The following is a 26,850-nucleotide window of genomic DNA, read 5'->3' as shown; positions in this document are numbered from 1 at the left end:
ATAGTTTTGAGCAAACATCATATTGACCCATTTTCCTTGAAACTGGTGTAAAGGTGGGATACGGACCACATGGGGTATACAAGTGTGTGACTTGGTAAAGGTCCACATATACCCTTTGTCCAAACTAGCAAACTTAGATTCTAAAGTTTCAATACTAAGAAGAAAATCACCAACAGATCAAATCAAATGCCTAAATAATTGTTTTTGAGGGCCTGGAGCAGAAGCATTCCAGGAATGCATCTTCTCTTATAGCAGCAAGGCCAGCTAGGGTGTGACAAGAGATGCTTTAGTAGCATGCTATGTTAAAAATAAATAAATAAATACTAAAAAGATCCTTTTTTGTCATAATAGTTGAATGTGAAAAGATCTTCCCTTTTGAAAACTTCGAATAAGGCATTCTACATGAGATGTAATGATATGAAATGACATTTGGGGAGACTGGGGCTGTTCATGCCAGAAATGCTCTCTGACACAAAGATCCTGTTTGGTTACATTGAAGCTATAGAGTAGTAGTTTTGCAGCCATGGGGTTATTTAAAGAAAGTAATGACTCTGTCTCTTCCAGTTCTTTGGGTATTTCTAAGTGAAGGATTAAAATAAATAAAGAACTTTAAAAAGAAACAGAACCCCCTCTGCCCTTTCACTCTTTCCCATCTCCTTCACTAAAATTAGGCAAATCATTTTTATTTATTTATTTTGTGGGATGGAGCTAGTGGTACGATCAGCGACAGTAGCACAAATAGTAATGCTGTATTTTAAAAAGGCTTATTTTTTTAACTTCAGAAATCTAACAGAAGTGTTAGAAATTGTGCATTATGTACATGCCACTGTATAATATTTTTTCGTGTATACGTATATATGTAATTTTAAGTGTGTACACATTTGTATGAATATAAAATCATGAGTATAGATAGTATGTTCCAATACACCAAATCCCTTATTAAATGCATATAAATAATGCTGTAAGATCCAAAGGCTTTTCGCAGACTCAGATTTTTGTGAGCATTACAGAAAGATGAGTAAGGACTGATCTTGAGCTGGATCTTTTTTGGATCTCAGTTTATTTTTTTTAATCAGATAGCACTTGTTTTTTCTTTTTTTCAATTTCATTGTCTCATTGGACTGAGGTTGGGAGAAACAGGATTTTGGCACTGAAAGATAAGTAATGCTGAGAACAAAAGTGCTTTGAAAGATGACAGCTGCATTAATATAAAGCACATAGATATCTGACTAGATCAGTGGTGCCCCAAACTTTTCTTGTTGCACCCCTCCCTTACCAATAATGGAATCTGTCTGCTGCCCCCTCCATTACTGCACAGTTGGCCCCATAGTTTGGGGACCACTGAACTAGATAAAGAGCCTTAACTGGGTCAGTAACACATTGTGAGAATATTGAATGTTAAATATGGGGATATGAGAGAGAAACAGCTTTCAAAATTGTACCTCTTACTTCTGCAGCAAGGGTGCAACACACAATTATTACAGTACCATGGCTATTCTTTTTATTTTCAGAAATAAATACTTTAAGTGGCCCATAATTATAAACAAATACAGTAGGAGAACATCAAAGGTTTTTACATTTTTGTTTTAGTTGAGCATTCCAAAATATGGATGCTTGTGTAAAGCTTTCTCACATATATCTGAATTCTTGAGATGTTTCTTCTCTGTCCACTTTCCCCATTTCTTTTGTTGAAGAAGTCCAGAGGTGTACACATCTGTGTTTAATTTTATGCTTAATGCATATTAACCATGGAGAATCATAAAAGTATGGCCAGCTGTACACTGACACTACCCACTTCTGCTCTGGTGCCTGTGTATTTTTTTAATGTAATAAGTTAAGACGAAGGTTTTTAACCATCAGAGGAGTAAAGTTTTGGAATAACCTTCCAAGGGAAGCAGCGGGGGCAAAAGATCTATCTGGTTTTAAGATTCTACTCGATAAGTTTATGGAGGAGATGGTATGATGGGATAATGGGATTTTGGTAAGTAATTGATCTTTAAATATTCAGGGTAAATAGGCCAAATCCCCTGAGATGGGATATTAGATGGATGGGATCTGAGTTACTATAGAAAATTCTTTCCTGGGTATCTGACTGGTGAATCTTGCCCATATGCTCAGGGTTTAGCTGATTGCCATATTTGGGGTCAGGAAGGAATTTTCCTCCAGGGCAGATTGGAGAGGCCCTGGAGGTTTTTTGCCTTCCTCTGTAGCATGGGGCATGGTTGACTGGAGGGAGGCTTCTCTGCTCCTTGAAGTCTTTGAACCATGATTTAAGGACTTCAATAGCTCAGACATGGGTGAGGTTTTTCATAGGAGTGGGTGGGTGAGATTCTGTGGCCTGCGCTGTGCAGGAGGTCGGACTAGATGATCAGAATGGTTCCTTCTGACCTTAGTATCTATGAATCTATAAGTGACTTTCTTCCAGATGCAATATTTCCTTTTCATTGTTTAATATTCTTTTTGCCTCACTCCTCTGTTTATCTTAAATTGTTGTATTTGTTATGTTAATATGGAAGCCCCCTTGGGCAGAGACCTTTATTTTTGTATTGTATTTATTTATTTTTGGGTGTAAAGTACCATGCACACCAGTGGACCTATGCTAATAAATAGCAAGCAAACCCAAGTGCTTAGCTGTGCATTGTGCCTGTTCTCTGGACACTGCTAAATGTTAGGTATCCAAGAAAATAGGCAGAGCAAAGGCAATTATTGATTCAGAGAACATGCTAAGCACTGATTTTTTTTCTTCCAAAGAGAACTTATAATAATGAGAGTTTTAATGGTCAAAATAGCACAAGTTTGTCCCCATTCCCTCACCCTCAGCATGGAGAAGTGTGGCTTGTGCATTAGATGCTTCAGTGTAGTACTAAGCAAGTACGATGTAGAGGTAGACTGACTTTATATGGCTACACAGAATGGATAGGAAGATGACATTTACGTGCTTTGAATGCTACTTGTTCGTTTAATCCAATAAGGATATCAGAGGAATAGGTTTGTGGGTGCTGGGTTTTGTTTTTCTTCACCAGAAGCAGGCTGCATTTTGAGTTGGGAGCAATTGTGACTCTCATATGGCCAATCAGATTTTACAGTCTCTTATCAATGGCCAGTATAACTGAACATCTATGAGGAACAGAGAATAGAGCCCTTTGCTGGAACATCTGTTAAACCATATGCCTTGGCTCCAGGTTCAGTTGGAGATAACTGAAACACTAATGAGTCCATCCATCACTGTTGAGCTTGGCATTAACACCTCATTGGATTGGGCAGAGAAGCTTGTCTTAACTTTGCAGTTCAGTGTGTTTTGCCATGGTCTTGGGTGATTCCATTTGCTTTGAGTCTCGGATTAGAAGCTCTATTGCATGTATTTAGAAGTTTAAAGTGTGACTGGCAATTCTTACCTTCAAAGCACTGGCAATTGGGCCAATCTGTCAGCAACAGCACGAGGTGCTGGCTAACTGCCTCCTCAGTTGGCTTGCCAAGCCTGGCAAGTCAGCGCATGGTTTCACCCTTGGAGAGTCTCATCAGCATTAACGCAGTGTGATGCATCTCTTCCCTCAGCCAGAGGAAAATGTCATTCCTTTTGGAGTAACAGATAATTAAAGCAATTGCCTGAAAGTAATCTTTGCAAAAGTGAAATTAGGAGGCATTATGGAAAATGAAATGCAAATTGCTGTGAAAACAGCAGTGTTATCAAGTGAGGGGCTAACTGTACAGTTGACCTGGCAAGGCTCAAACAGCTGACCACATGATGTTGTTCTTTTTGGAAAATGTACCATATACCATAACTCACAATGCTTTGTTTACCATCTCACTCTCAGTTTTTAGTACCATTGCACGTGGTTTGAAACAACCTTCACTTCTCACAGGGAATTTACCAATCTGACCCATCTTCTCTCTTCTAGTATCCTCCTCATCATGCTGCATGTACACACATCTTGGGAGATTCCTTTACAGACCTCCACACCTCAGGCATATCCAAGTAACATTGTACTTTTAGTTGATTGGCTTGTAACCTGGAAGCAACATGCCACTGGCATGCAAGAAACCCAGAGCTGAGAAAAAACTTTAGAAGTTATGCTTCTGGGATAGCAGGTGGAGAGTGTCAGTTGTGACAACACACTTGAAAGTATGGAGAGAGTGTTCTATACAGAGGGAAGAAGTGCCCGAAATTGGAAGCAAGAGGCAACAGGAAGCAGTGAGTTGTCAGGGAGGAGTAGGAACTCCAGAAAAAAATAGGCCATGCTCAAATACTTAGCAAATTTTGTCTCCAGAAAATAATACATGGCTGTGGTTAATTTAGCTTTATTTAGGCCAGTTATTAATTATCAGTTTCTTTTTTATGTTTCTGAACCCACACTATACTTCTATAGCTTTTCTAATATAACTTTACATTTAAATTTGAGACAGCATTACATTTTAACAGATTTTACTTTGTTTAAAAGGGGGGAGGGGATTAGGGGGGAAAGGGGTAGACTGTGAAAGATTTGCTATTGTGTCCTTGAAATCATTTTTCTGCCCCCTACAGAATGACTTTCCTGAGATGGGCTTCATATTTTATTTTAATACTGACCTATGGCACCCTGCGATCAGTGCAGGTTAAATTGGAATGGAATAAGCTTCCTAATGATGCTACAAAGCATCTGTTGTTTTGCCTAGTGTTTCATATGACCCTGGACTGGTAGATGTCCTAAAGAACATTCAGTATGTTGAGACACATAAGGGCAGCTGCTGATACTCATTCCCTAAAACATGTGGCATTGTAGAACCAAAACCTAGATTCTCTGCCGTTTTTATTTGACAGCCACTCATCAAGTTTGTTAATACTTTATTTTTTTGGCTAATTTGTGAAGGGTTGTCTAACTCGTGAAGATGCTACGTATCATTCTGAGGTGTTAAAGAAAAAATATTTTGAGTGAAAAAACAAAAGCAAAAAAATGTTTAATGATGAACTTGATCAGAGATCCTTGAGAGTGGTATGTTCTCTGCAAATGTTGCCATATGAATACTCGTACCCCAGGGAAGCAACAGGCTTCTGCAGCTTACCAATACTGTCTACCTGTTGCTGTTACTGCTTAATAAATTTCAGCATAGGTTTTTTATCTCCTTTTCCTTGAATGCAGATATTAATAATTATGTGCTCAGCTTCATTCAACTTCTGACAATGATTTGTATCTGTCTTTACTCACCATATTGATTGTTGTTGTTCTTGGTACTGAGTGTTCTGCAAATTGCTTGAAAATAAATTAATTCCGTGTTAGAGTAGCTTTATCTTCTTCCATCTCACAAATTCCTGCTCTTCAGGCCATGTATCAGTGTTCAGATTGGCTTTCCTAGTAGAACAGGCAGCTCTGCCATAACTGTTTACTTTACCAGACAAGGAACACAACCTGATCTTAATTAGCGAAGATTACTTTTCTGCTGGAAAACTGAGCTTCTGCCTTCCAGTCCATTCTTACTGTATTCCTTAGTGTACTGCTGTTACAGAAAATTACTTTTAAAGATTTTTTGCTGCTTTATCTTTTTCTCTTGTTAGAAAGTTAATTGACAAAAGTCCCTTTGATGTGGTTTTCCACTACTACAAATCTTTTCCAGTCTTGAAAGCATTTAATGTCTCTTCTTGTTCTCTTTTACACTGGTACACAGTAGCCTGGTGAAACATGCTTCAGGATGTTGCTGCTGTCCTTCAGACCCAATTCTGCAAATTAGCTGGCACTTGCAATACATTCCACTTCTAAATATTACATCATTCTTCAGTAGATGTCTCCTTCTACTGCAGACTTTGTGAAGAAAGTTTCTTTTCCAGTTTTCCTGATTGTTCGTGGTCTGCTCCTGGTTTTTCTCTATACACAGTAGTTTTTAATTTCGTAACTAATTTCTGTCAGATAGGAGACATGCCCATTCCCGCCATTCTTAATATGCACACTGAAGTTTTCCATTCTACCTTTAGTCTCCCCAACTTTCCTGGTTACTGACCACTCTTTTCCGGAGTAATGATGCTTTTGAAAGGGAAGTGAAAGAATATGTAAACACGGAAAGTAGGATTTATCTTTAAACATCTTATTTCTGTTATCTGTGCTCTTAGCCTTTTTCCCTTATCTTTGAATTCTTCAGTTAAGGGGGGCTGATGAATGCTATATTCTGAAGAACTGTTCCACCAGGGGAAGCCTGCTGATATCCCTAAACATGTTCCTAAAGACTTGTTAGCGTTTCTCATTTATTCTGTGGTGTCACACATTATTGTCTCCTCTACTATTGCTATATAGTAACATTAGCCACTGAAAATACAGTATTAGTCTGAATAATACCACATTTCATATTTTCCTACTAATCCCAGTCTGTTTCATGGTGTGTGGTTTTTAAAATCTCTTGTGTCACTATACATTCCATCGTTGATGCTGTCTCTGTCATGGAAACCTGAACAAAGCTCCTGCCCCCACCCAACATTTTAGTAGCCTCTCAGACAAATACCAATCTCCCCCTGGATCCTTGGCTTGAATGTCTTAGTTATTTTACCTTTCAACTACACCAAATGCTATATTCCTCCTGGTTTGAATTAAGTTCTGCCTCACTTAACTACGTCCTCTAATATACAGTAGCTAACAGTCATTTAGTCTGCACTATTGTGTTTGCAGTTGTCATCTATGTTGGCGCTTCCTAGGGATGTCTTATTCCAACTAACATTGGACCACTATATATGCTCTTCTTGGGGATTCACTGTCAGATTCGCTGCTGATTATCATGCTCGGAGCCAGATCATTGACCATGTATAATGTGTTATGATCCCTTCTTTCTCCTGCTGCCATTTTGTAGTTTCCTATTAAACTGTCATAAGAATTGTGTTACCATAACTTTGAATTTTGCCGTGCATACTTCCTGGTGTGTGGTAACTTGAAGGGAGTACTCAGGTTTTATGTGGTTTAAACATCTGAATTAGTCAGATTAAATCAAGATGTAGTTTATAGAAACAAACCCTTGTGAACTTCCTTACCTCATTGTCCAGTGTATACGTAATTCATCCCAACTGCCCATTAGAAGAAAATTTGAGTTTCATTGTTGATTGATGAGTAGACTCGAATTCTCCCTTGTTGATCTATTGTATTGGCTAGAATAATGCCCAGGAAATTTATTTGCTTGAATGGCTAAAAACAAATATGAGTTAAATGCAGTGGGATTTGATAATCCTATATGTTTGACTTCTTTTAGATAAATATAAAGTCATTTTTTGCTGAACATAAATGTTATGAGATCTTGCTCCATTTTGATTTAAATTATTTGTGCAAACTACCCTCCTACCCCCCCCCCCCAAAACCCCCAAAAGCAAAACTTCAAAGTTTTAGGACCCCAACATATAGATTATAGCTTCTCTCACTTTAAGCAAGCGTGTGCCTTGCTTTCCTCTCCACTTCCAGAGCCTCTGTCCCAGTGGATTCTATTAAATAGTTCTGCATTCAGGAAGTATAGTTTTCTCTTAAACTTTTTTCTATTTTATGGCACACATTGGTCCAGACACAGTAGCTATAAAGTGGGCAGAGATGATACGTGGAGAATTTCCCTGTGCAATGGAATTCTGCTGGTGGAGATGGATCTACTGAATCCTATACCATGCCTCCTATCCCAGCCTCTGACATCAGGAGGAGAGAGAGGCATTTTGGGGACAGGGCATGCGCCAGAAAGGGAGGGGAGGGGTAATGACGGGAGGGGTCCACCATGCCCAATCCTCCTCTGGTGTACAATCTCAGAAGAACTTTAAACCAGTGATGTAAGTGGTTGAGCCAGGCCCGGTGACTCTGAATCAGGCAACCACAATAGGTTTCCTGTGGCCCACTTCCTTTGCCATAGCATCTGAGTGCCCTTCGGATGTAATGGAGAATCAGAGTCATTAGCTTTATTAAACGTAGCTTAATGGCTATGCTGATAGGGAGTGGCCATGCTCTTGCTGAACTGTTTTGTTTATTGGGAAGCTGGGTCTTCCATTGGTTTACTATAAATCTCTGTCCTTCTCCTGAAAGATCAGTTGTTTGAACTTTATGGTAGAAGGGCTGTGTGTGTGTGGGGTGGGGGGGGGGATTAGAGAAGCAGGAGAAATCCTACAGATAGAGAAGGAGCAACAGACACTGTGAACAAGCACAGTGTGCCCCTGAGTAAAGCCTAGAGGGAGAGCTATTTGAAAGGGTTTGGAGCTATGAGCAAAGAAACTACATCCTGTTTGGTTCTTCCTGTGTTCGGAGAGACAAGGACTTTGTACATTCTTTATCTGTATCAAAGGTACCTGACTCCATCATCAATTTCTCATCCTAAAGAAAACACCTGCATGGCCCAGAACTTTGGCCCACCATGTAGGTCAAAAGTGGTAACACAAATATCTCCTTCACTTGATCGATTGTGATCCAAACAATATTTAAATCAATATAAAAGCAAAACGTGCTTTTTAGGTCCATCCAGTCCAGTATTCTGTCTTGCAACAGTGGCCAATGCAAGGTACCCCAGAGGGAATGAACAGAACAGGTAATTGTCAAATGATCCATCCCCTGTTGCCCATTCCCAGCTTCTGGCAAACAGAGGTTAGGGACGCCATCCCTGCCTATCCTGGCTAATAGCCATTGATGAACCTATCCTCCATGAACTTATCTAGTTCTTTTTTAAACCCTGTTATAGTCTTGGCCTTCACAACATCCTCTGGCAAGGAGTTCCACAGATTGACTGTGCGTTGTGTGAAAAAATACTTCCTTCTGCTTGCTTTAAACCTGCTGCCTATTAATTTCATTTGGGAGCCCCTATTTCTTGTGTTATGAGACGGAGTAAATAACACTTCCTTATTTACTTTCTCCACAGCTGTCATGATTTTATAGACCTCTATCATATCCCTCCTTAGTCATCTCTTTTCCACACTGAAAAGTCCCAGTCTTATTAATCTCTCCTTATACGGCAGCCATTCCATACCCCTTATCATTTTTGTTGCCCTTTTCTGAACCTTTTTCAAGTCCAATATATCTTTTTTTCAGATGGGGCAACTACATCTGCATTTAGTTTTCAAGATGTTAGTGTACCATGGATTTATAAAGAGGCAATATGATATTTTCTGTCTTATTATCTATTCCTTTCTTAATGATTCCCAACATCCCTGTTTGCTTTGTTGACTGCAGCTGCACGTTGAGTGGATGTTTTCAGAGAACTAGCCACAATGACGCCAAAATCTTTCTTGAGTGGCAACAGCTAATTTAGAATCCATCATTTTATATGTATTTTATGTGCTACTGGGGCAGAGATTGGAATCTAGGGAGAGCTGATAATGATTAGCAGTATTTGGGCTGAAAGTACCTACTTACTTTCAAGGATGTAACCATCAAGAAAGGTATAGAATTGCCGGATTGTCTCAACTGATGACTCAGAATGATGGTATGAAACAGAGCAAAGAAAACCTTAAACTGGCTATCAAGACAAAAATTCCTGATATCCCTTGCCCATGTGGGAAAATCATGGAGTTTAAAGGAGTGCAAAGTTTTTTACAGAATTTTATAGAAAAATTATATACTTGCTATGAAATTCTATAAAATAACTATTAAATATTATCAGGAAAGAAGTTATTAAATTCTACTGGTTTATAGAGTATGTAGGTTTCACGCCTCTTAAATTCTATACAGTTTATTGATGGGTGAGGTCCGTGGACGTGTCTCCCAGTAGAAGTGAAAGGAGACTTATTGCACCAATGATTTCAAACTAGAAGGGACATAACTGTGCATTGGCATGGGTGGGCTTGATGGTATACTTGTTTTTTTTTTTTTTTTCCTCTTTGGTTTCTATATAATATCAGCCAAGCTAAAACAAAATAATTTGTAGGCTCCATTTATAATATACATGCCTTCAAGACATTCCATTTCAAATCCAGATTGGAACTTTCCCAAAATTTGGGGGTGTTTGGATGTAGGTTTTTGTTTGGTTGCATGACATTGTTGTAGATTGGCTTTAACCTCACTGAAATTTCATTTGAGATAGTTGTAAGAATTCACTAAGTTCCTTTATGGAATCAAGTTCCTGAAATAATAAGGGCTTATGTGATGATTTGGAAATCTGTTTGTACAATTTATTAATTCTGTGGGAGATTGTGAACTCTCAGTATGTGTTTTTATCAGACTGCAAATTCCATGTTGAGTGTGAGGGCTTGTTGTGTTCCCAATAGTTTCTCTACCTCCATGTTGGGCTGAAATTCCAAGGTGTAGTGCAGGGTCTATTGAAATACAAATATACTAGATAACGGACTGATTCCCAACAAGAAGAATTTTACTGTATTTTTCAGGGGAGAGGTTGCCTAGCAATAAGGGCACCTCTTGGGACTGACCAGGAGGTCACCTGACTAAGGATCTGATCTCTTCACTCTCTTCAGCCATTTTCACCTGCTCAAGATGACAGAAGCTGTTGCCCAAGCCTTATGAGGCTGGGGGACCCTCCCTACCTGAACACAGCTGTCCCCAAAGGATTCCCAGAGCTAGAGTGAGGGGCATTGCCTTCATGATGTATGTTTGTTTTCTACATGATCTGTACCTTCTGTGTATTTCTCATACTTAAGTAAGGAGCAATAACGTTGGCACTCAAGTCATGTGGGAACGCTCTGCAATGCTGTTCTTTGTTTTTTTTCTGGGAGGTGGAACAATTTCCTGGTGCTTTCTTTTTTTTAGAAGTTGCACCCCCAGACCCGTTTGGCCTCCCCTCAGTAGTGGTGAAGCGGAACTGCCTCTCTCCCCTGACTGCGTTAGTGGCTTGATCTTTTAGTCATCCTTGGAGATGGGCCGTGGCAGGGCAATGAGTAAGCAGCTGCTCTTGCCCAGCAGCTTCAGGAAGAAGGGACTGGCCAGCTGTGGCAGCTTGATGGAAGGCACTGCTGGGTTAGAGCCAGCCGCTGGTGGGATGTGGAACTTGGGGCGTATCATGCTTCAGCTCCTCTCCAGAGCTGCCCAGTGGGAGAGAGGCAGTACCTAAGCCATTAGCTGCCCCGGCTGGCAGAGTGACACAGAGGGTAGTCAGGGCTATTAGGCTCCTGCTCCGGTCATACAAAGAGCAGAATGGGTTGCAGCACTCGGAGCTGCTGCTGTGCTGGCTGCCCAAGGCCAAGTCCTGGCGCTGCTCCTGCTGGGCATCTGCTGCTGCAAGAGCTGCCTGAGCATGCTGGTACTTAACTTACCCCATGCCCCCTGAGAGGGTGAAACTATAATCCAAAAGGCTCGCACTTTCAATGGGATTCTGGGAGAGGGTGTGTTTTTTAAACTACAGGAGGTATCTGAGGAGCCAGCCCTGAGTCTGGTTGCTAGGCACCTGGGCCATATGATCACAGTTTTCAGGAGGGGATGCTAGAGGGAGGGACTGCTTTCCAAAAGTCTACAGACCACAAGACAGGGATAGTGTCTGGACACTGTTCAGTTTATGGAGGTTTAAAACTCCCGGGGATTCAATGGCACAGATATCTGGTGAGTTGCCAGCAGAAGGAGCCCAGACGGTTCTGTGACAGCCTCCAGCCAAAACACAGGGACGTGACCACCCAAAGCAAAGGCACATGTCAGGCTGCTCAGGAATTTGAACTCAGTGAGCTGAGGGGCTTTGCTGAGTGTGGTTTTAGTGTCAGGGTGGGGAGTGAGAGAGAGAAGTCAGAAAAACACCAGAGAAAGCATAATGGAAGCCTGGGACACAGAAGAGGCCCTGGGAATGTGGACATGAGAAAAGCTGAGAGAAAGAGCTTTGTGGCTAATTGCTGACGGAAAGGGGCTTGGAACTGTGAGCAAAGACGCTATCTCATTCTGTTTGAGTCCTGCTGCATTGTAAATAAACAGGATTACATTTTAAAAAAAACCTGACTGCATCACCAGTGTCTCCCCCCAACTGGAACAACCCTCAAAATCCTGAATTTTTGGCTAAATGCTCAGGTCAAAAGGAATAACAATACAAACTCCCCAGACATGGTTTGACTTCTCCCAGGAGAGGGAGAAGAGAATAACTGGCATCCCACCACAGAATTGTGTTTTTTAGGCAGGATAGAGACTGGTGTCCAACTTAAAAGCAGTTTAAAAGCTGTAGTGGTAAGGATGATAAAAGAAAAAGCATATGGCATATAAAATGTTTTAACTATCAAGATCTAGAAATGGTCCCAAAATTTATAGAACACTGTGATATGAGCGCCTGCAGCTCTGGAGTATTTATCAAATGCTGTAAGATAGATGCATATTTTTTTAATCAGCTGCTTATGGCATGTAGTTCTTTGCTACGTCCACTATTTTCAAAAAAGGAGAAAAATGCTAGCTTAGAGCATGTGGCATTACTACTTCTGACCCCTCCGAAGTGAGTGATCCAAGGTTATCAAATCAGACATCAGAGGAGTAAAAGAATCAGGAAGAGTGCATGGTGCAGCCAATCCTTATTAGCATAAATCCACAATCATTTTAAATTGAGTTTCTAAAACCTAATTGAGCAGAGTTTTTGAGCTCTGTTCAGAGTGAGCGGCACATAAATTGAAACAATATAGCTGCCATGGACCTTCTAATGAGCAGGGAGCACTGCTGCTTTTCCTTTTGCCCTTTTAAGAGCCCTGACATAAAAAAGAACAGTTCAATTAAGAGATCATTTCAAATCATCTGAACACTGTGACTGGTTAATGGTGTCCCAGTGCTAAGGTGAAGCCAGGGTATTTGCTTCAACTTTTATTTTCTAAGTGGGAGATCATTTTCTCGTTGCAGTGTTGAGTCCATTGGTGGTTAAATAATTTAAAAATATAGATAGATATACATGGGGATAGACTTCGCACACCTACTGGAGAAGCTGCATTCACTGCACTCGTATTGAAGAAAAGTAACATTCAGAGAATGTTTCAACCTATCAAAATCCTCCTTCAATGAAATTGGAACAGATTACACGTTTTAACTCCAATAAGAAAAGGAGTACTTGTGGCACCTTAGAGACTAACAAATTTATTAGAGCATAAGCTTTCGTGAGCTACAGCTCACTTCATCGGATGCATTTGGTGGAAAAAACAGAGGAGAGATTTATATACACACACACAGAGAACATGAAACAATGGGTTTATCATACACACTGTAAGGAGAGTGATCACTTAAGATAAGCCATCACCAGCAGCAGGGGGGGGAAGGAGGAAAACCTTTCATGGTGACAAGCAGGTAGGCTAATTCCAGCAGTTAACAAGAATATCAGAGGAACAGTGGGGGGTGGGATGGGAGGGAGAAATACCATGGGGAAATAGTTTTACTTTGTGTAATGACTCATCCATTCCCAGTCTCTATTCAAGCCTAAGTTAATTGTATCCAGTTTGCAAATTAATTCCAATTCAGCAGTCTCTCGTTGGAGTCTGTTTTTGAAGCTTTTTTGTTGAAGGATAGCCACTCTTAGGTCTGTGATCGAGTGACCAGAGAGATTGAAGTGTTCTCCAACTGGTTTTTGAATGTTATAATTCTTGACGTCTGATTTGTGTCCATTCATTCTTTTACGTAGAGACTGTCCAGTTTGGCCAATGTACATGGCAGAGGGGCCATGTACATATATGCCCACATGATGGCATATATCACATTGGTAGATGCGCAGGTGAACGAGCCTCTGATAGTGTGGCTGATGTGATTAGGCCCTACGATGGTATCCCCTGAATAGATATGTGGACAGAGTTGGCAACGGGCTTTGTTGCAAGGATAGGTTCCTGGGTTAGTGGTTCTGTTGTGTGGTGTGTGGTTGCTGGTGAGTATTTGCTTCAGATTGGGGGGCTGTCTGTAAGCAAGGACTGGTCTGTCTCCCAAGATCTGTGAGAATGATGGCTCGTCCTTCAGGATAGGTTGTAGATCCTTGATGATGCGTTGGAGAGGTTTTAGTTGGGGGCTGAAGGTGATGGCTAGTGGCGTTCTGTTATTTTCTTTGTTGGGCCTCTCCTGTAGTAGGTGACTTCTGGGTACTCTTCTGGCTCTGTCAATCTGTTTCCTCACTTCAGCAGGTCTGTATTGTAGTTGTAGGAATGCATGATAGAGATCTTGTAGGTGTTTGTCTCTGTCTGAGGGGTTGGAGCAAATGCGGTTATATCGTAGCACTTGGCTGTAGACAATGGATCGAGTGGTATGATCTGGATGAAAGCTAGAGGCATGTAGGTAGGAATAGCGGTCAGTAGGTTTCCGATATAGGGTGGTGTTTATGTGACCATCGCTTATTAGCACCGTAGTGTCCAGGAAGTGGATCTCTTGTGGGGACTGGTCCAGGCTGAGGTTGATGGTGGGATGGAAATTGTTGAAATCATGGTGGAATTCCTCAAGAGCTTCTTTTCCATGGGTCCAGATGATGAAGATGTCATCAATGTAGCGCAAATAGAGTAGGGGCATTAGGGGACGAGAGCTGAGGAAGCGTTGTTCTAAGTCAGCCATAAAAATGTTGGCATACTGTGGGGCCATGCGGGTACCCATCGCAGTGCCGCTGATTTGAAGGTATACATTGTCACCAAATGTGAAATAGTTGTGTCAGGAGAAAGTCACAAAGTTCAGCCACCAGGTTAGCCGTGACAGTATCGGGGATACTGTTCCTGACGGCTTGTAGTCCATCTTTGTGTGGAATGTTGGTGTAGAGGGCTTCTACATCCATAGTGGCTAGGATGGTGTTTTTAGGAAGATCACCAATGGACTGTAGTTTCCTCAGGAAGTCAGTGGTGTCTCGAAGATAGCTGGGAGTGCTGGTAACGAAGGGCCTGAGGAGGGAGTCTACATAGCCAGACAATCCTGCTGTCAGGGTGCCAATGCCTGAGATGATGGGGCGTCCGGGATTTCCAGGTTTATGGATCTTGGGTAGCAGATAGAATACCCCAGGTCGGGGCTCCAGGGGTGTGTCTGTGCGGATTTGTTCTTGTGCTTTTTCAGGGAGTTTCTTGAGCAAATGCTGTAGTTTCTTTTGGTAACTCTCAGTGGGATCAGAGGGTAATGGCTTGTAGAAAGTGGTGTTGGAGAGCTGCCTAGTAGCCTCTTGTTCATACTCCGACCTATTCATGATGACGACAGCACCTCCTTTGTCAGCCTTTTTGATTATGATGTCAGAGTTGTTTCTGAGGCTGTGGATGGCACTGTGTTCTGCATGGCTGAGGTTATGGGGTAAGCGATGCTGCTTTTCCACAATTTCAGCTCGTGCACGTCGGCGGAAGCACTCTATGTAGAAATCCAGGCTGCTGTTTCGACCTTCAGGAGGAATCCACCCAGAATCCTTCTTTTTGTAGTGTTGGCAGGAAGATCTCTGTGGGTTAATATGTTGGTCAGAGGTGTGTTGGAAATATTCCTTGAGTCTGAGACGTCGAAAATAGGATTCTAGGTCACCACAGAACTGTATCATGTTCGTGGCGGTGGAGGGGCAAAAGGAGAGGCCCCGAGATAGGACAGATTCTTCCGCTGGGCTAAGAGTATAGTTGGATAGATTAACAATATTGCTGGGTGGGTTACGGGAACCATTGTTGTGGCCCCTTGTGGCATATAGTAGTTTAGATAGCTTAGTGTCCTTTTTCTTTTGTAGAGAATCAGTGTGTTTTGTCAATGGCTTGTCTAGTTTTTGTAAAGTCCAGCCACGAGGAAGTTTGTGTGGAAGGTTGGTTCTTTATGAGAGTATCCAGTTTTGAGAGTTCATTCTTAATCTTTCCCTGTTTGCTGTAGAGGATGTTGATCAGGTGGTTCCGCAGTTTCCTTGAGAGTGTGTGGCACAAGCTGTCAGCATAGTCTGTGTGGTATGTAGATTGTAATGGATTTTTTACCTTCAGTCCTTTCGGTATGATGTCCATCTGTTTGCATTTGGAGAGGAAGATGATGTCTGTCTGTATCTCAGACTCAAGGAATATTTCCAACACACCTCTGACCAACATATTAACCCACAGAGACCTTCCTGCCAACACTACAAAAAGAAGGATTCTGGGTGGACTCCTCCTGAAGGTCGAAACAGCAGCCTGGATTTCTACATAGACTGCTTCCGCCGACATGCACGAGCTGAAATTGTGGAAAAGCAGCATCGCTTACCCCATAACCTCAGCCATGCAGAACACAGTGCCATCCACAGCCTCAGAAACAACTCTGACATCATAATCAAAAAGGCTGACAAAGGAGGTGCTGTCGTCATCATGAATAGGTCGGAGTATGAACAAGAGGCTACTAGGCAGCTCTCCAACACCACTTTCTACAAGCCATTACCCTCTGACCCCACTGAGAGTTACCAAAAGAAACTACAGCATTTGCTCAAGAAACTCCCTGAAAAAGCACAAGAACAAATCCGCACAGACACACCCCTGGAGCCCCGACCTGGGGTATTCTATCTGCTACCCAAGATCCATAAACCTGGAAATCCCGGACGCCCCATCATCTCAGGCATTGGCACCCTGACAGCAGGATTGTCTGGCTACGTAGACTCCCTCCTCAGGCCCTTCGTTACCAGCACTCCCAGCTATCTTCGAGACACCACCGATTTCCTGAGGAAACTACAGTCCATTGGTGATCTTCCTAAAAACACCATCCTAGCCACTATGGATGTAGAAGCCCTCTACACCAACATTCCACACAAAGATGGACTACAAGCCGTCAGGAACAGTATCCCCGATACTGTCTCGGCTAAGCCGGTGGCAGAACTTTGTGACTTTGTCCTGACCCATAACTATTTCACATTTGGTGACAATGTATACCTTCAAATCAGCGGCACTGCGATGGTTACCCGCATGGCCCCACAGTATGCCAACATTTTTATGGCTGACTTAGAACAACGCTTCCTCAGCTCTCGTCCCCTAATGCCCCTACTCTACTTGCGCTACATTGATGACATCTTCATCATCTGGACCCATGGAAAAGAAGCTCTTGAGGAATTCCACCATGATTTCAACAATTTCCATCCCACCATCAACCTCAGGCTGGACCAGTCCACACAAGAGATCCACTTCCTGGACACTACAGTGCTAATAAGCGATGGTCACATAAACACCACCCTATATCGGAAACCTACTGACCGCTATTCCTACCTACATGCCTCTAGCTTTCATCCAGATCATACCACTCGATCCATTGTCTAGAGCCAAGCGCTACGATATAACCGCATTTGCTCCAACCCCTCAGACAGAGACAAACACCTACAAGATCTCCATCATGCATTCCTACAACTACAATACAGACCTGCTGAAGTGAAGAAACAGATTGACAGAGCCAGAAGAGTACCCAGAAGTCACCTACTACAGGACAGGCCCAACAAAGAAAACAGAACGCCACTAGCCATCACCTTCAGCCCCCAACTAAAACCTCTCCAACGCATCATCAAGGATCTACAACCTATCCTGAAGGACGAACCATCGCTCTCTCAGATCTTGGGAGACAGACCAGTCCTTGCTTACAGACAGCCCCCCAATCTGAAGCAAATACTCACCAGCAACCACACACCACACAACAGAACCACTAACCCAGGAACCTATCCTTGCAACAAAGCCCGTTGCCAACTCTGTCCACATATCTATTCAGGGGATACCATCATAGGGCCTAATCACATCAGCCACACTATCAGAGGCTCGTTCACCTGCGCATCTACCAATGTGATACATGCCGTCATGTGCCAGCAATGCCCCTCTGCCATGTACATTGGCCAAACTGGACAGTCTCTACGTAAAAGAATGAATGGACACAAATCAGACGTCAAGAATTATAACATTCAAAAACCAGTTGGAGAACACTTCAATCTCTCTGGTCACTCGATCACAGACCTAAGAGTGGCTATCCTTCAACAAAAAGCTTCAAAAACAGACTCCAACGAGAGACTGCTGAATTGGAATTAATTTGCAAACTGGATACAATTAACTTCGGCTTGAATAGAGACTGGGAATGGATGAGTCATTACACAAAGTAAAACTATTTCCCCATGGTATTTCTCCCTCCCACCCCACCCCCCCACTGTTCCTCTGATCTTCTTGTTAACTGCTGGAATTAGCCTACCTGCTTGTCACCATGAAAGGTTTTCCTCCTTCCCCCCCCTGCTGTTGGTGATGACTTATCTTAAGTGATCACTCTCCTTACAGTGTGTATGATAAACCCATTGTTTCATGTTCTCTGTGTGTGTGTATATAAATCTCTCCTCTGTTTTTTCCACCAAATGCATCCGATGAAGTGAGCTGTAGCTCACGAAAGCTTATGCTCTAATAAATTTGTTAGTCTCTAAGGTGCCACAAGTACTCCTTTTCTTTTTGCGAATACAGACTAACACGGCTGCTACTCTGAAACCTTTAACTCCAATGTAATTCTAACATTCATCCAGCCTGCCATTATCTTATGTCTCATTTATTGCAACATTCTCTTTTCTGGTCTCAATAAATGCAATGTTGCCCCTCTTTTATTCATTCAAAATGTTGTTCCAAAGATCATTTCCCTAGCCCATTGTTTTGACCATGTCACTTGTCTCTTTGCATACCTCCACTGGCTCCTCCTCCTTTATCACCAAAGATAAGCTACTTGTCTTCACTTTGAAGGCCATTCAGAGCCTACCTGCACCGTCCTTATCATGTCTTATATGCTATCAAGATGTCAACTCCTGCCTCTGATCTGCTAGTGGTGCTGGCCTTCGTAGTCCACTTCTTAAATTTTCAAACAAATGTCTTCGTGCTTTCTCAGATGTTGCTCCTCATGCTTGGGAGGAGTTACCCATAAACGGCAGCAAAGTCACAACGCTGTCCTCCTTCAAAACTCTCCTTAAACTCTTTTGCTGTGATCCCGACAACAATTAGGCTGCTGATGTACTGGCACCAGAGCCTATCATGCTGACCAATATAATCTTATTGTTTCTTTGTGCTCCCCCAGGCTGTCTACAGCAGGGGTTCTCAAACTTTTTTTTGCTGGGCCCCCCTTTGAAAATATTGCAGACTGTGGACCCCCCCCCTCCCACAACAAGAGTGATAGAAAATTACTATGGTATTCCTACCCTTCTGCTCGGCTGCTGCACTGGCTTCAGAGCTGGGCCGCAGGAGCGTGGCTGCTGCTTACCTGGCTCCCAGCTTTGAAGGCTGCGTTGCCACCCGGAGCAGTGCAGAATTAAGGCTGGCAATACCATGCCTGCTGCAGGGCTCTACCCCTACCGTTTGTTTCGTGGCATTTTTCCACCGCAGCTTTGCACTCTGGGCGGCTGACCTGTTCTCCTTGTCCTGGTTATGGCTCTGATCTTGTGGCCCCCCCACTCCCAACCCCCCCACCCCCCCGCGCACACAGTAGCCTTGTAATCTCCTTTTGGGTTGGGACCCCCAGTTTGAGAAACATTGGTCTATAGTCACCTGTTTTCTCTTATACCTAGATTGTAAGTTGTGGGGACTGTCTTTTTGTTTCAGAGTAGCAGCCGTGTTAGTCTGTATTCGCAAAAAGAAAAGGAGTACCCGTGGCACCTTAGTCTTAGTAAAATTTGTTAGTCTCTAAGGTGCCACGGGTACTCCTTTTCTTTTTGTATTTTGTTGTTTGTTTGTTCAGTGCCCGTACAATGTGGTCTTGGTCCTGTGTGCTCCTACCATACAAACAATAATTAATAAATGTTAGTAAAAAATAGTAGTATACTTTAAAAAAAAATCTTCAGTAATGGAGGGTCTGTCAAGGGTTGCATAGTCTATGGCACTGTGCATACAACAGGAGCCTGTAGTTTTTAGGTTGCCTGAGCTTAAAGCTCAGGGGAACGTTTTCAAAGATAATTTAAATGGGCACATTTTGAGTTGTGTAATTTGACTTTAATACTGTTATGGGGATCTTGTTTTAGAGATCTGAAGCACAGTGAAGGCCTAAAGGAACTGTATAAAGGAAACAGACACCAGCCATTCTCGAAACATCCTAAATCCTGGAAGATAAGGGAGCGATAACTCATTAATGCAGTCAGCAAAGACAATTCTAGGTTTTGTTGTGAACAGTAAATAAGTTTGTTAAGCTAATTAAATTTCTGTGTATTGATAGTGAGGCAATTCCCTAACTGTTTTAAAGTGCTTCATTATTCAATTTAAAATTAGGAGCCCAGTTAATTGTATTTTTCTAACATTGAGCATGTAGAGCAGCTGTAATAAGGGAGTTGTAACATTTGGAGAATAATTTGTTTTACAGTACAGGCTATGTAAAGTACTTCACTGTCAAGGAGGATGAGAGTTTGGAGCATTAGAATTTAAAAACATTGGAGTGAAAATGAAGGAAATGCCTTAATGTACGGAAATCCTACTTTTGAAGCAAAAAATGCATTGCATTTTTCAGAAACCTATATTTAGGGTTTTTTGTTTTTGTTTTTTTTTTAAAAAAAGGAGATTAATCAGTTGTATTTTGCAGTAAAATCCTACTGGAGAAATAAATAACATTCATGGAAAGGTAAAGAACACTTTTTAAAAACATATTTTAACAAATGTTAAATCCTTTTATTTTTCCTCTTCTACTGCCATCCAACACTTTGCAGGATGAATTAGCTGAGTTGCCTTGCAGTCTTCTGTAATACCATATTTCAAAATTTCAGTCTTTTAGTCAACATAATCTACGCTTTTGTCATCTTTAGTGTATCTTAACAAATGGCTGACAAGTATGTGTGTGTGCTATGAAAAAACATGATTTTCCTTCACCTTCCTTCTCCCTGGGCTGATGATCAGAACATAGATTGTAAGGAAGCTTAGACAAGTAGAAATAAAGGAAACTGCAGTGTAATTTATTTATTTTAGTTAATATAAAGTTTGGATATGGTGACTTAAAAATAATTTCATTGTGTAGACTATCAAGACATTCATTTTAAGTCTGTGATTTAAACTGAGTAAATAAACAGCTCGAGAATCTTGCTTTCAAATGTAATGAGCTAGCTAAGAGGAGGAAAGAGATATATATTACATAGTGCTTTTATTGTAGCTTTAGTAGTACTGGAACGTGAAGTCTTTAGGTGTGTAACAGCTGTTCTGTATTGTAAACTTTAATAATACTGTTGATAGTTTGCATTTCAATGATACCTTCCATCTGCGGGTCTCTTTGAAAACATTAGCAAACCAAGCCTAACTTCACCTTTGTGAGGTAGGTATTCTCCAAAATTTATAGATGGGAACACTCAGTCACAAAGAACCTATGATGTACCAAAGGTCATCCAGTGAGTCAGCCACAGAATTGGCAATAGAATCCAGCTTTCCTGACACCCAGTCCTATGCTCTTACCACATGATACAATTTCAGATAACTATCATATAAGAAATGGATATTTGAGAGTTGTGTTAATGTAAGAGATGGTGGTTTTAAAAAGAGGAGGTATCTGAATACATTTTTGTAGTATTTCAGATCAGAGTTCTCTCTTCTGCTGGAGATGCATTTTTTCTGTTTCATTTGATGATATTTCCTAGTTTTCTTCTGCAATCTGAGCCTGCCTTTGGGGGTAGTTGGAGGTTTCACAGTTGACTCAATGCCATCTCTGACATAACAGGAGAAAAGGAAATTAAATTGGTCTTCTCAATATAAACTTTTATCATGAAATAAGGGAGAATCAGTCCAATAAAATTGCTGTTGATAAAGATGATGGAATGGTCTTCAGACCAGAATTTTCTTGGATTGAAGGGAGCGGAAATCTGTCAGGAGTATATAAATGGTAGCTTTCAGACAAGGTTGTAATGGGGTGTGGGAAATGGTGCATTTTGACTGCTGTAAGGCAGAAAAAACTAAGATTCATGTTTCAACATGTTAATGGTTAAAAATGAATAGTTTTACAGTGAGTCTGAGGCAGCGCTAACAGCTGGCTAATTTATAGCAGTATGTTTTTTCATTAGGAGAGGGCAGCTCTTTATAGAGAACCTAACCCCATACTAAGACTATAAAAGTTAGATGTAAAATGAAATGATCTAGTACATGCCAGTAGCCCAGAAAACATACATATGCAGCTTTGACTCATTTCCTTTCCCACTTTTTTTTTTTTTTTTTTGCCAGAGGCTTTAATTTTATTAAATTCCAATTTGCCTCCTTTATGGTCCAGCAATATTGCTTCGTGCTCAGAAATTCTGAGTTTCAGTTTTGGGTGATATTTCTTATTCCTGGGGTTGATTGGGAAGTTGTACATATCTACCAGAGATGGGGATTTGATAGGAGCAGGCAAGGCTGCTGCAGGACAGATAATTGCCTCTGTTGATGAATGAGAAATGATGCTCACAGTTTAAGAAACAGCTGCATCCACTTGTACTAGGAGGGGGATGCTGTCTGTGGGAAAGAGATGGTAACATCTCTGTTGGAGCTAGAGCTAGTCAAATTTTTTGAACTTTTGAGTTTTCAATGAAATTTAAAATTTAATTTTCATTGGGGGTGGGGAGATGGAACACAAATATTCACTGAAAATTTTGCATTTTTTTCTCACCCATGGAAGTGATTTGAAATTTTTTGATATTCAGAAATGGTGTTGAAGTTTTGACATTTTTCAAAAGTTCAAAAATCAGTAAACGTGTTATGAAAAATTCCTGTTTTCCATTTTTTTTCAGCTTTTTTTCAACCAGCTCTAGTTGGAAGGCAATTGGAGTCAGGCAGTACAATTTCAGGAAGTGGGTGCCTGGTGCATAAGAACTAGTATAAAAGGGCAAAACCAGTATCCAGAAAGCTGTTGAAAATTCAGCAACTCTGTGCATAAGTTTGTGGAGAACTTTTGTTTAAAATGGACTGATAAATTGGTTTTAACTTTACAAAATTTAGTAAGCTGTCCCATTGATGCAGCTCTCACAATTCAACACTGCTACTTGGAATGCTAGGCTTTCCTGTGAATAGTTTCCATTATTCAGCAATGCAAGGTGGATGTGACGTGCTTGGCTTCTTGGGGTATGTCTACACTGCAATTAAAAACCTGTTCCAGCTGACTTGGGCTTGGGCTAAGGTACTGTTTTATTGCACTGTAGATGTTTTGGCTTGGGCTGGAGACGAGGCTCTAGGACCTTCAAGGTAGGAGGGTCCCAGAGCTCAGGGATCCTTAGTTCAAGCCCCATGAGCCTGCATGAGCTGGCAAAGAGCCTGTATCAGCTGGCATGGATCAACTGTGGGTTTTTAACTGTAGCATAGATATACCCTGGGTGGGATGGAAGACTCTGAATGCTTCCCAATTCTAGAGGGGAAACTCTTTGCTAGACCCTTCCATCATGGAAAACTCAGCATGGTGAAATGTGTTTGGATGTTTTAAAATATATTTGTTGGTACTTTTATGTCTTTGTCAAGAGAAAAAACACTCTTATAAGATAGCTTTGCATTATTTTCTCTTATTTATAGAGACGGAATGGAGAAGATATTCCAGTCGCCCAAACTAAAAATATCAATCACAGAAGATTTGCTGCTACCTTCAAGTTGCAAGAGGTGACAAAAACTGATCAGGATTTATATCGCTGTGTAACTCAGTCAGAGAGAGGCTCTGGAGTGTCCAATTTTGCTCAACTTATTGTGAGAGGTAAAGTTGCAAATGTTTTCATTTTATGAAATTAAATACTCTTAACATCAATGCATCATATTTACATTCTTATTTAGCCAACAGATAGCTCTATAAAATTATAGAAATCCTCATAAAATAAAACTAATGAATGTGGCTGTAAAGTTTTGACAGCCTCGTTTCTGGCAAGTGCTTTCCATAGAATGGGATTCTATAAAAAGTCCTAATAATGCAATGCATGTAAAATACCATATTCCTTTCCACTATCTTCTAGATAGTATTGGTTGAGATGAAAACTGACTAACATTTAACAAATCATTTTACAGATATGAAAGTATCTGCTGTAATAAGTTAATTTTTACTTCTAAATGTTTTTGCCTTAGGCAGCCTAGTGGTACAGAAAATAGATTTCTTTGTGACCTGAAAGACTCCGGTATATAAAAATTTTCTCAATTGTTCACCTGTCCGAGGGCTAGGAGCATTTATTGAGATTTTGCTGTCAGGCTATTTGTGGGATGGGGGAGAAGCAATGGTATATTTGCTCAACCCCCATCCCCAAACACTTTAAATGAATTTCAGTTCACTCAGAAGCGTGGCAGCCTGCTGCAATGCAACCATGGCTTATGCTCGGGGAGTGGGATGGTTATGTTTTAATTAAGCTTGATTGCCCAGAAGGAAGGGATGTGAATTTTCTGTTTCAGTTGCCTGTTGTGACCCTGTTTCCTGACTTTAGGTGACCTTTTTGTGTACTTAGGCTTACCAAGTTTGGCATTGATTAGAGTTCGTAATTTGGGGTTGTGGGAGCTAAGGAGGCACTTGGTCTAGTCATGAGAACACAGGACTTGGAGTCAAGACTACTGGGTTCAGTTCCCAGCTTTGCAACTCACTTGCTATGTGGTCTGGGGCAAGTCATTTAACCTCTCTGTGGCTGTCTTTACTCAACTGTTCAATTACCTACTCACACATTTGCAGTGAGGCTTAATGAATATTTTTGTAATTTGCTTTGAGACTCCCAAGTGAAAGGAGATAGAGAAGTGCAAAATATTACTATTACAAAAACCATCATTAATTGGGCCGTGCCACTTCCTTGCTGAACGGCCATGGGCTTCAGTAATGTTACCTGCTGTTTTGTACAGTAGTTAGTCATATTATTTCTTCTAGTGGATCACTATATAATTTCCTTTTTTTAATGTGATAAAATTAGTCCTGTTGCAACATGAAAACTAATTTTTGATATAACTAAGAAACTAAAACATTCAAACATATTTGCCCAAGAAATGACTGATGTTTTTTAGTTCTTTCCAGTGCAAGAAAACAGTAAAGTAAAATAGTTTTTAAAAAGTTTTGGAAAACTCAAGTTAAAATACTGAAGTCCAGAGTAGAACTCAGCTTTATGACCTAATCTTAGTTTGATGGTAAGTAGCAATCTAGTCAATACAGATAGTTTATATAGAGAGATTTTATTATTTTAAAAGTTCAGGTTTTTTAAAAGTCTATATTGCAGTTTCTAGAGTTAGAAGCTGAAGAATGGTAGCTATTTCTTCTATTTTAGTTAAATCCTTTAAATACTCTAACAGTTTTTCTACCAATGCATTGGTCTATTGAACATCAGAATAAGAAATGGGTGTATAGGATTTGTTGCTCACTGTTATATTTGAAAAACAATATACTGTAATATATTTTCTTGTTTGTCTGGATAACCACCAAATAAATCTTGTTAGCCAAAACCATACCCTTGGGGGTCAGCAACCCTGGTGTTAAAACTGTGCTGAAAATTAACCATAATGACAGGTCCTATATCTCAGTGGCACTTTAAAGCTGACAACCTACTACATGGATACAAAAGACGGTAATTTTAAAGGAAATTTTTGGGCCACTGATATGAATTACCTTTAATAAGAGCTGGCATAGTATTGCCCATTGTCAAAGATGACCCGGGGTAAGAGTTTATTAGTGCATTTCCTCCTAAACCGAAAGTGACAGGGCTTGCTTAGGGCCTTTTTGTTGCTGTTTGTAACAAATGAAAATTTCACTGTGGAATTCTCATGCTGAAGAGTATTGATTTGTGTGTTCTCATAGCCAGAGGGGGGGGAAAAATACGGTGAAACACAATTTACTTTGTCATGACTTTAGGATTGCTTCCAGATCATTCTGAGTAATGATAATGTCTTCAGCTTGTAGAAGCCAAACTTTATTGACACTAGTTATTAGAGAGCAAGAGATGAATAGCATCTGTTGCTCAGTGCATCAAAATTTAGGTTTGTGTGTATATACTGTGTATGTGTGAGAAATACATACTTTAATATAGATCTGTAAACAAGGTGCAGTTTATACTCAGCAAGGTATTTTAATATTGATAATGGAAATTCCAATTTTATAACATATTCTATACAAATAACCATCTGCAAATCAGCATCTGATTATTCTTACAAGGAAATTATCTCTAGACTTTACCACCAGATTTTTTTGGCACCACTTTCAAAGATCCTCTAAGAAATTGGTTTGAGCATTAGCTTGCTAAACCCAGGGTTGTGAGTTCAATCCCTGAGGGGGCCATTTGGGGCAAAAATTGGGGATTGGTCCTGCTTTGAGCAGGGGGTTGGACTAGATGATCTCCTGAGGTCCCTTCCAACCCTGATATTCTATGATTCTATGATTCTAAATTCCTTGGCTGTTTCATTTCACTTTCATTAAGTTTTGTTTCACAAGTAAGACCAGTATAGTGTTTTCAATTCAATTAAAACATTTTACCAGAGGTATTTCCAGTCAATAATTTAATGTTGAAACCTTTACTTTGAGTTGCACTTCATCTCTCAGCTCAGTAGCTATGTTGTATTGATTTTAATTGGGTTCTGTGGCACAGCTCTCAGTCTTGTGTATTTTCCTTCTACAGGAAGCTGTGTACAGTTTCAGACAATAAACTTACCTAACTGAAAATGTCCCCCAGTCCCATCTTGTACTTCCACTTTCATTTGTTCCCTGGTAAAATTGCCAATGCCCAGAAGACAATATGCAGCCTTGAGCAGATGCCTGTTTTTGTGGTGTTGAATATAATATGGGATAGGAGAGGGGAGAGAGCTGTGAAATCTGAATGCTAGCAAGCAGGGAGGTTATCTCCTTTCTTCCTCACTACAAAGCATATGGATGAACAGCGAGGCTGAAACACAGGCTTACATTGTTCTGATTTACATAAATAATGTACCTGAGCATTATGGTTTCTCTAGAGTATTTCACATAGTATTTCTTGATTTGGTTTTATTTAAACTAGCTACGTGGCATTCAGCAGGTTGAGTATGCAAAATTTCTGGTACATTATTAGATGTTGCAAGATAAACAGGATCCACAATAGACTTATTTCACACAATGGTTCTTGCACAGTTACTTTGAAGAAAACATTGATTAGTGTGAATCTGCTAGTCATGGAAGCGAAAATTTGTCAGTGGAATACATATGTCCAGCTGCA

The 26,850-nt window shown here is 40.7% G+C and overlaps 1 protein-coding gene across 16 annotated transcripts in view; it reads left to right on the top strand.

The window, feature by feature from the left end:
• PTPRK (protein tyrosine phosphatase receptor type K) overlaps positions 1 to 26,850 on the top strand; it is a 603,062-nt gene that overhangs the window by 299,571 nt on the left and 276,641 nt on the right. For all 16 annotated transcript variants that reach the window (XM_038395504.2, XM_043510931.1, XM_043510923.1 and 13 more), the window contains exon 6: positions 23,234 to 23,408. In XM_038395504.2, the coding sequence (XP_038251432.1) occupies positions 23,234 to 23,408 (175 nt within the window). The remainder of the gene's footprint in view (positions 1 to 23,233; positions 23,409 to 26,850) is intronic.

This window comes from Dermochelys coriacea, chromosome 3, assembly GCF_009764565.3.
Source record: "Dermochelys coriacea isolate rDerCor1 chromosome 3, rDerCor1.pri.v4, whole genome shotgun sequence".
Classification (NCBI taxonomy): Eukaryota; Metazoa; Chordata; order Testudines; family Dermochelyidae; genus Dermochelys; species Dermochelys coriacea.
The sequence above is the reverse complement of the archived record's forward strand: the minus strand, read 5'-3'. Positions and strand labels throughout refer to the sequence as shown.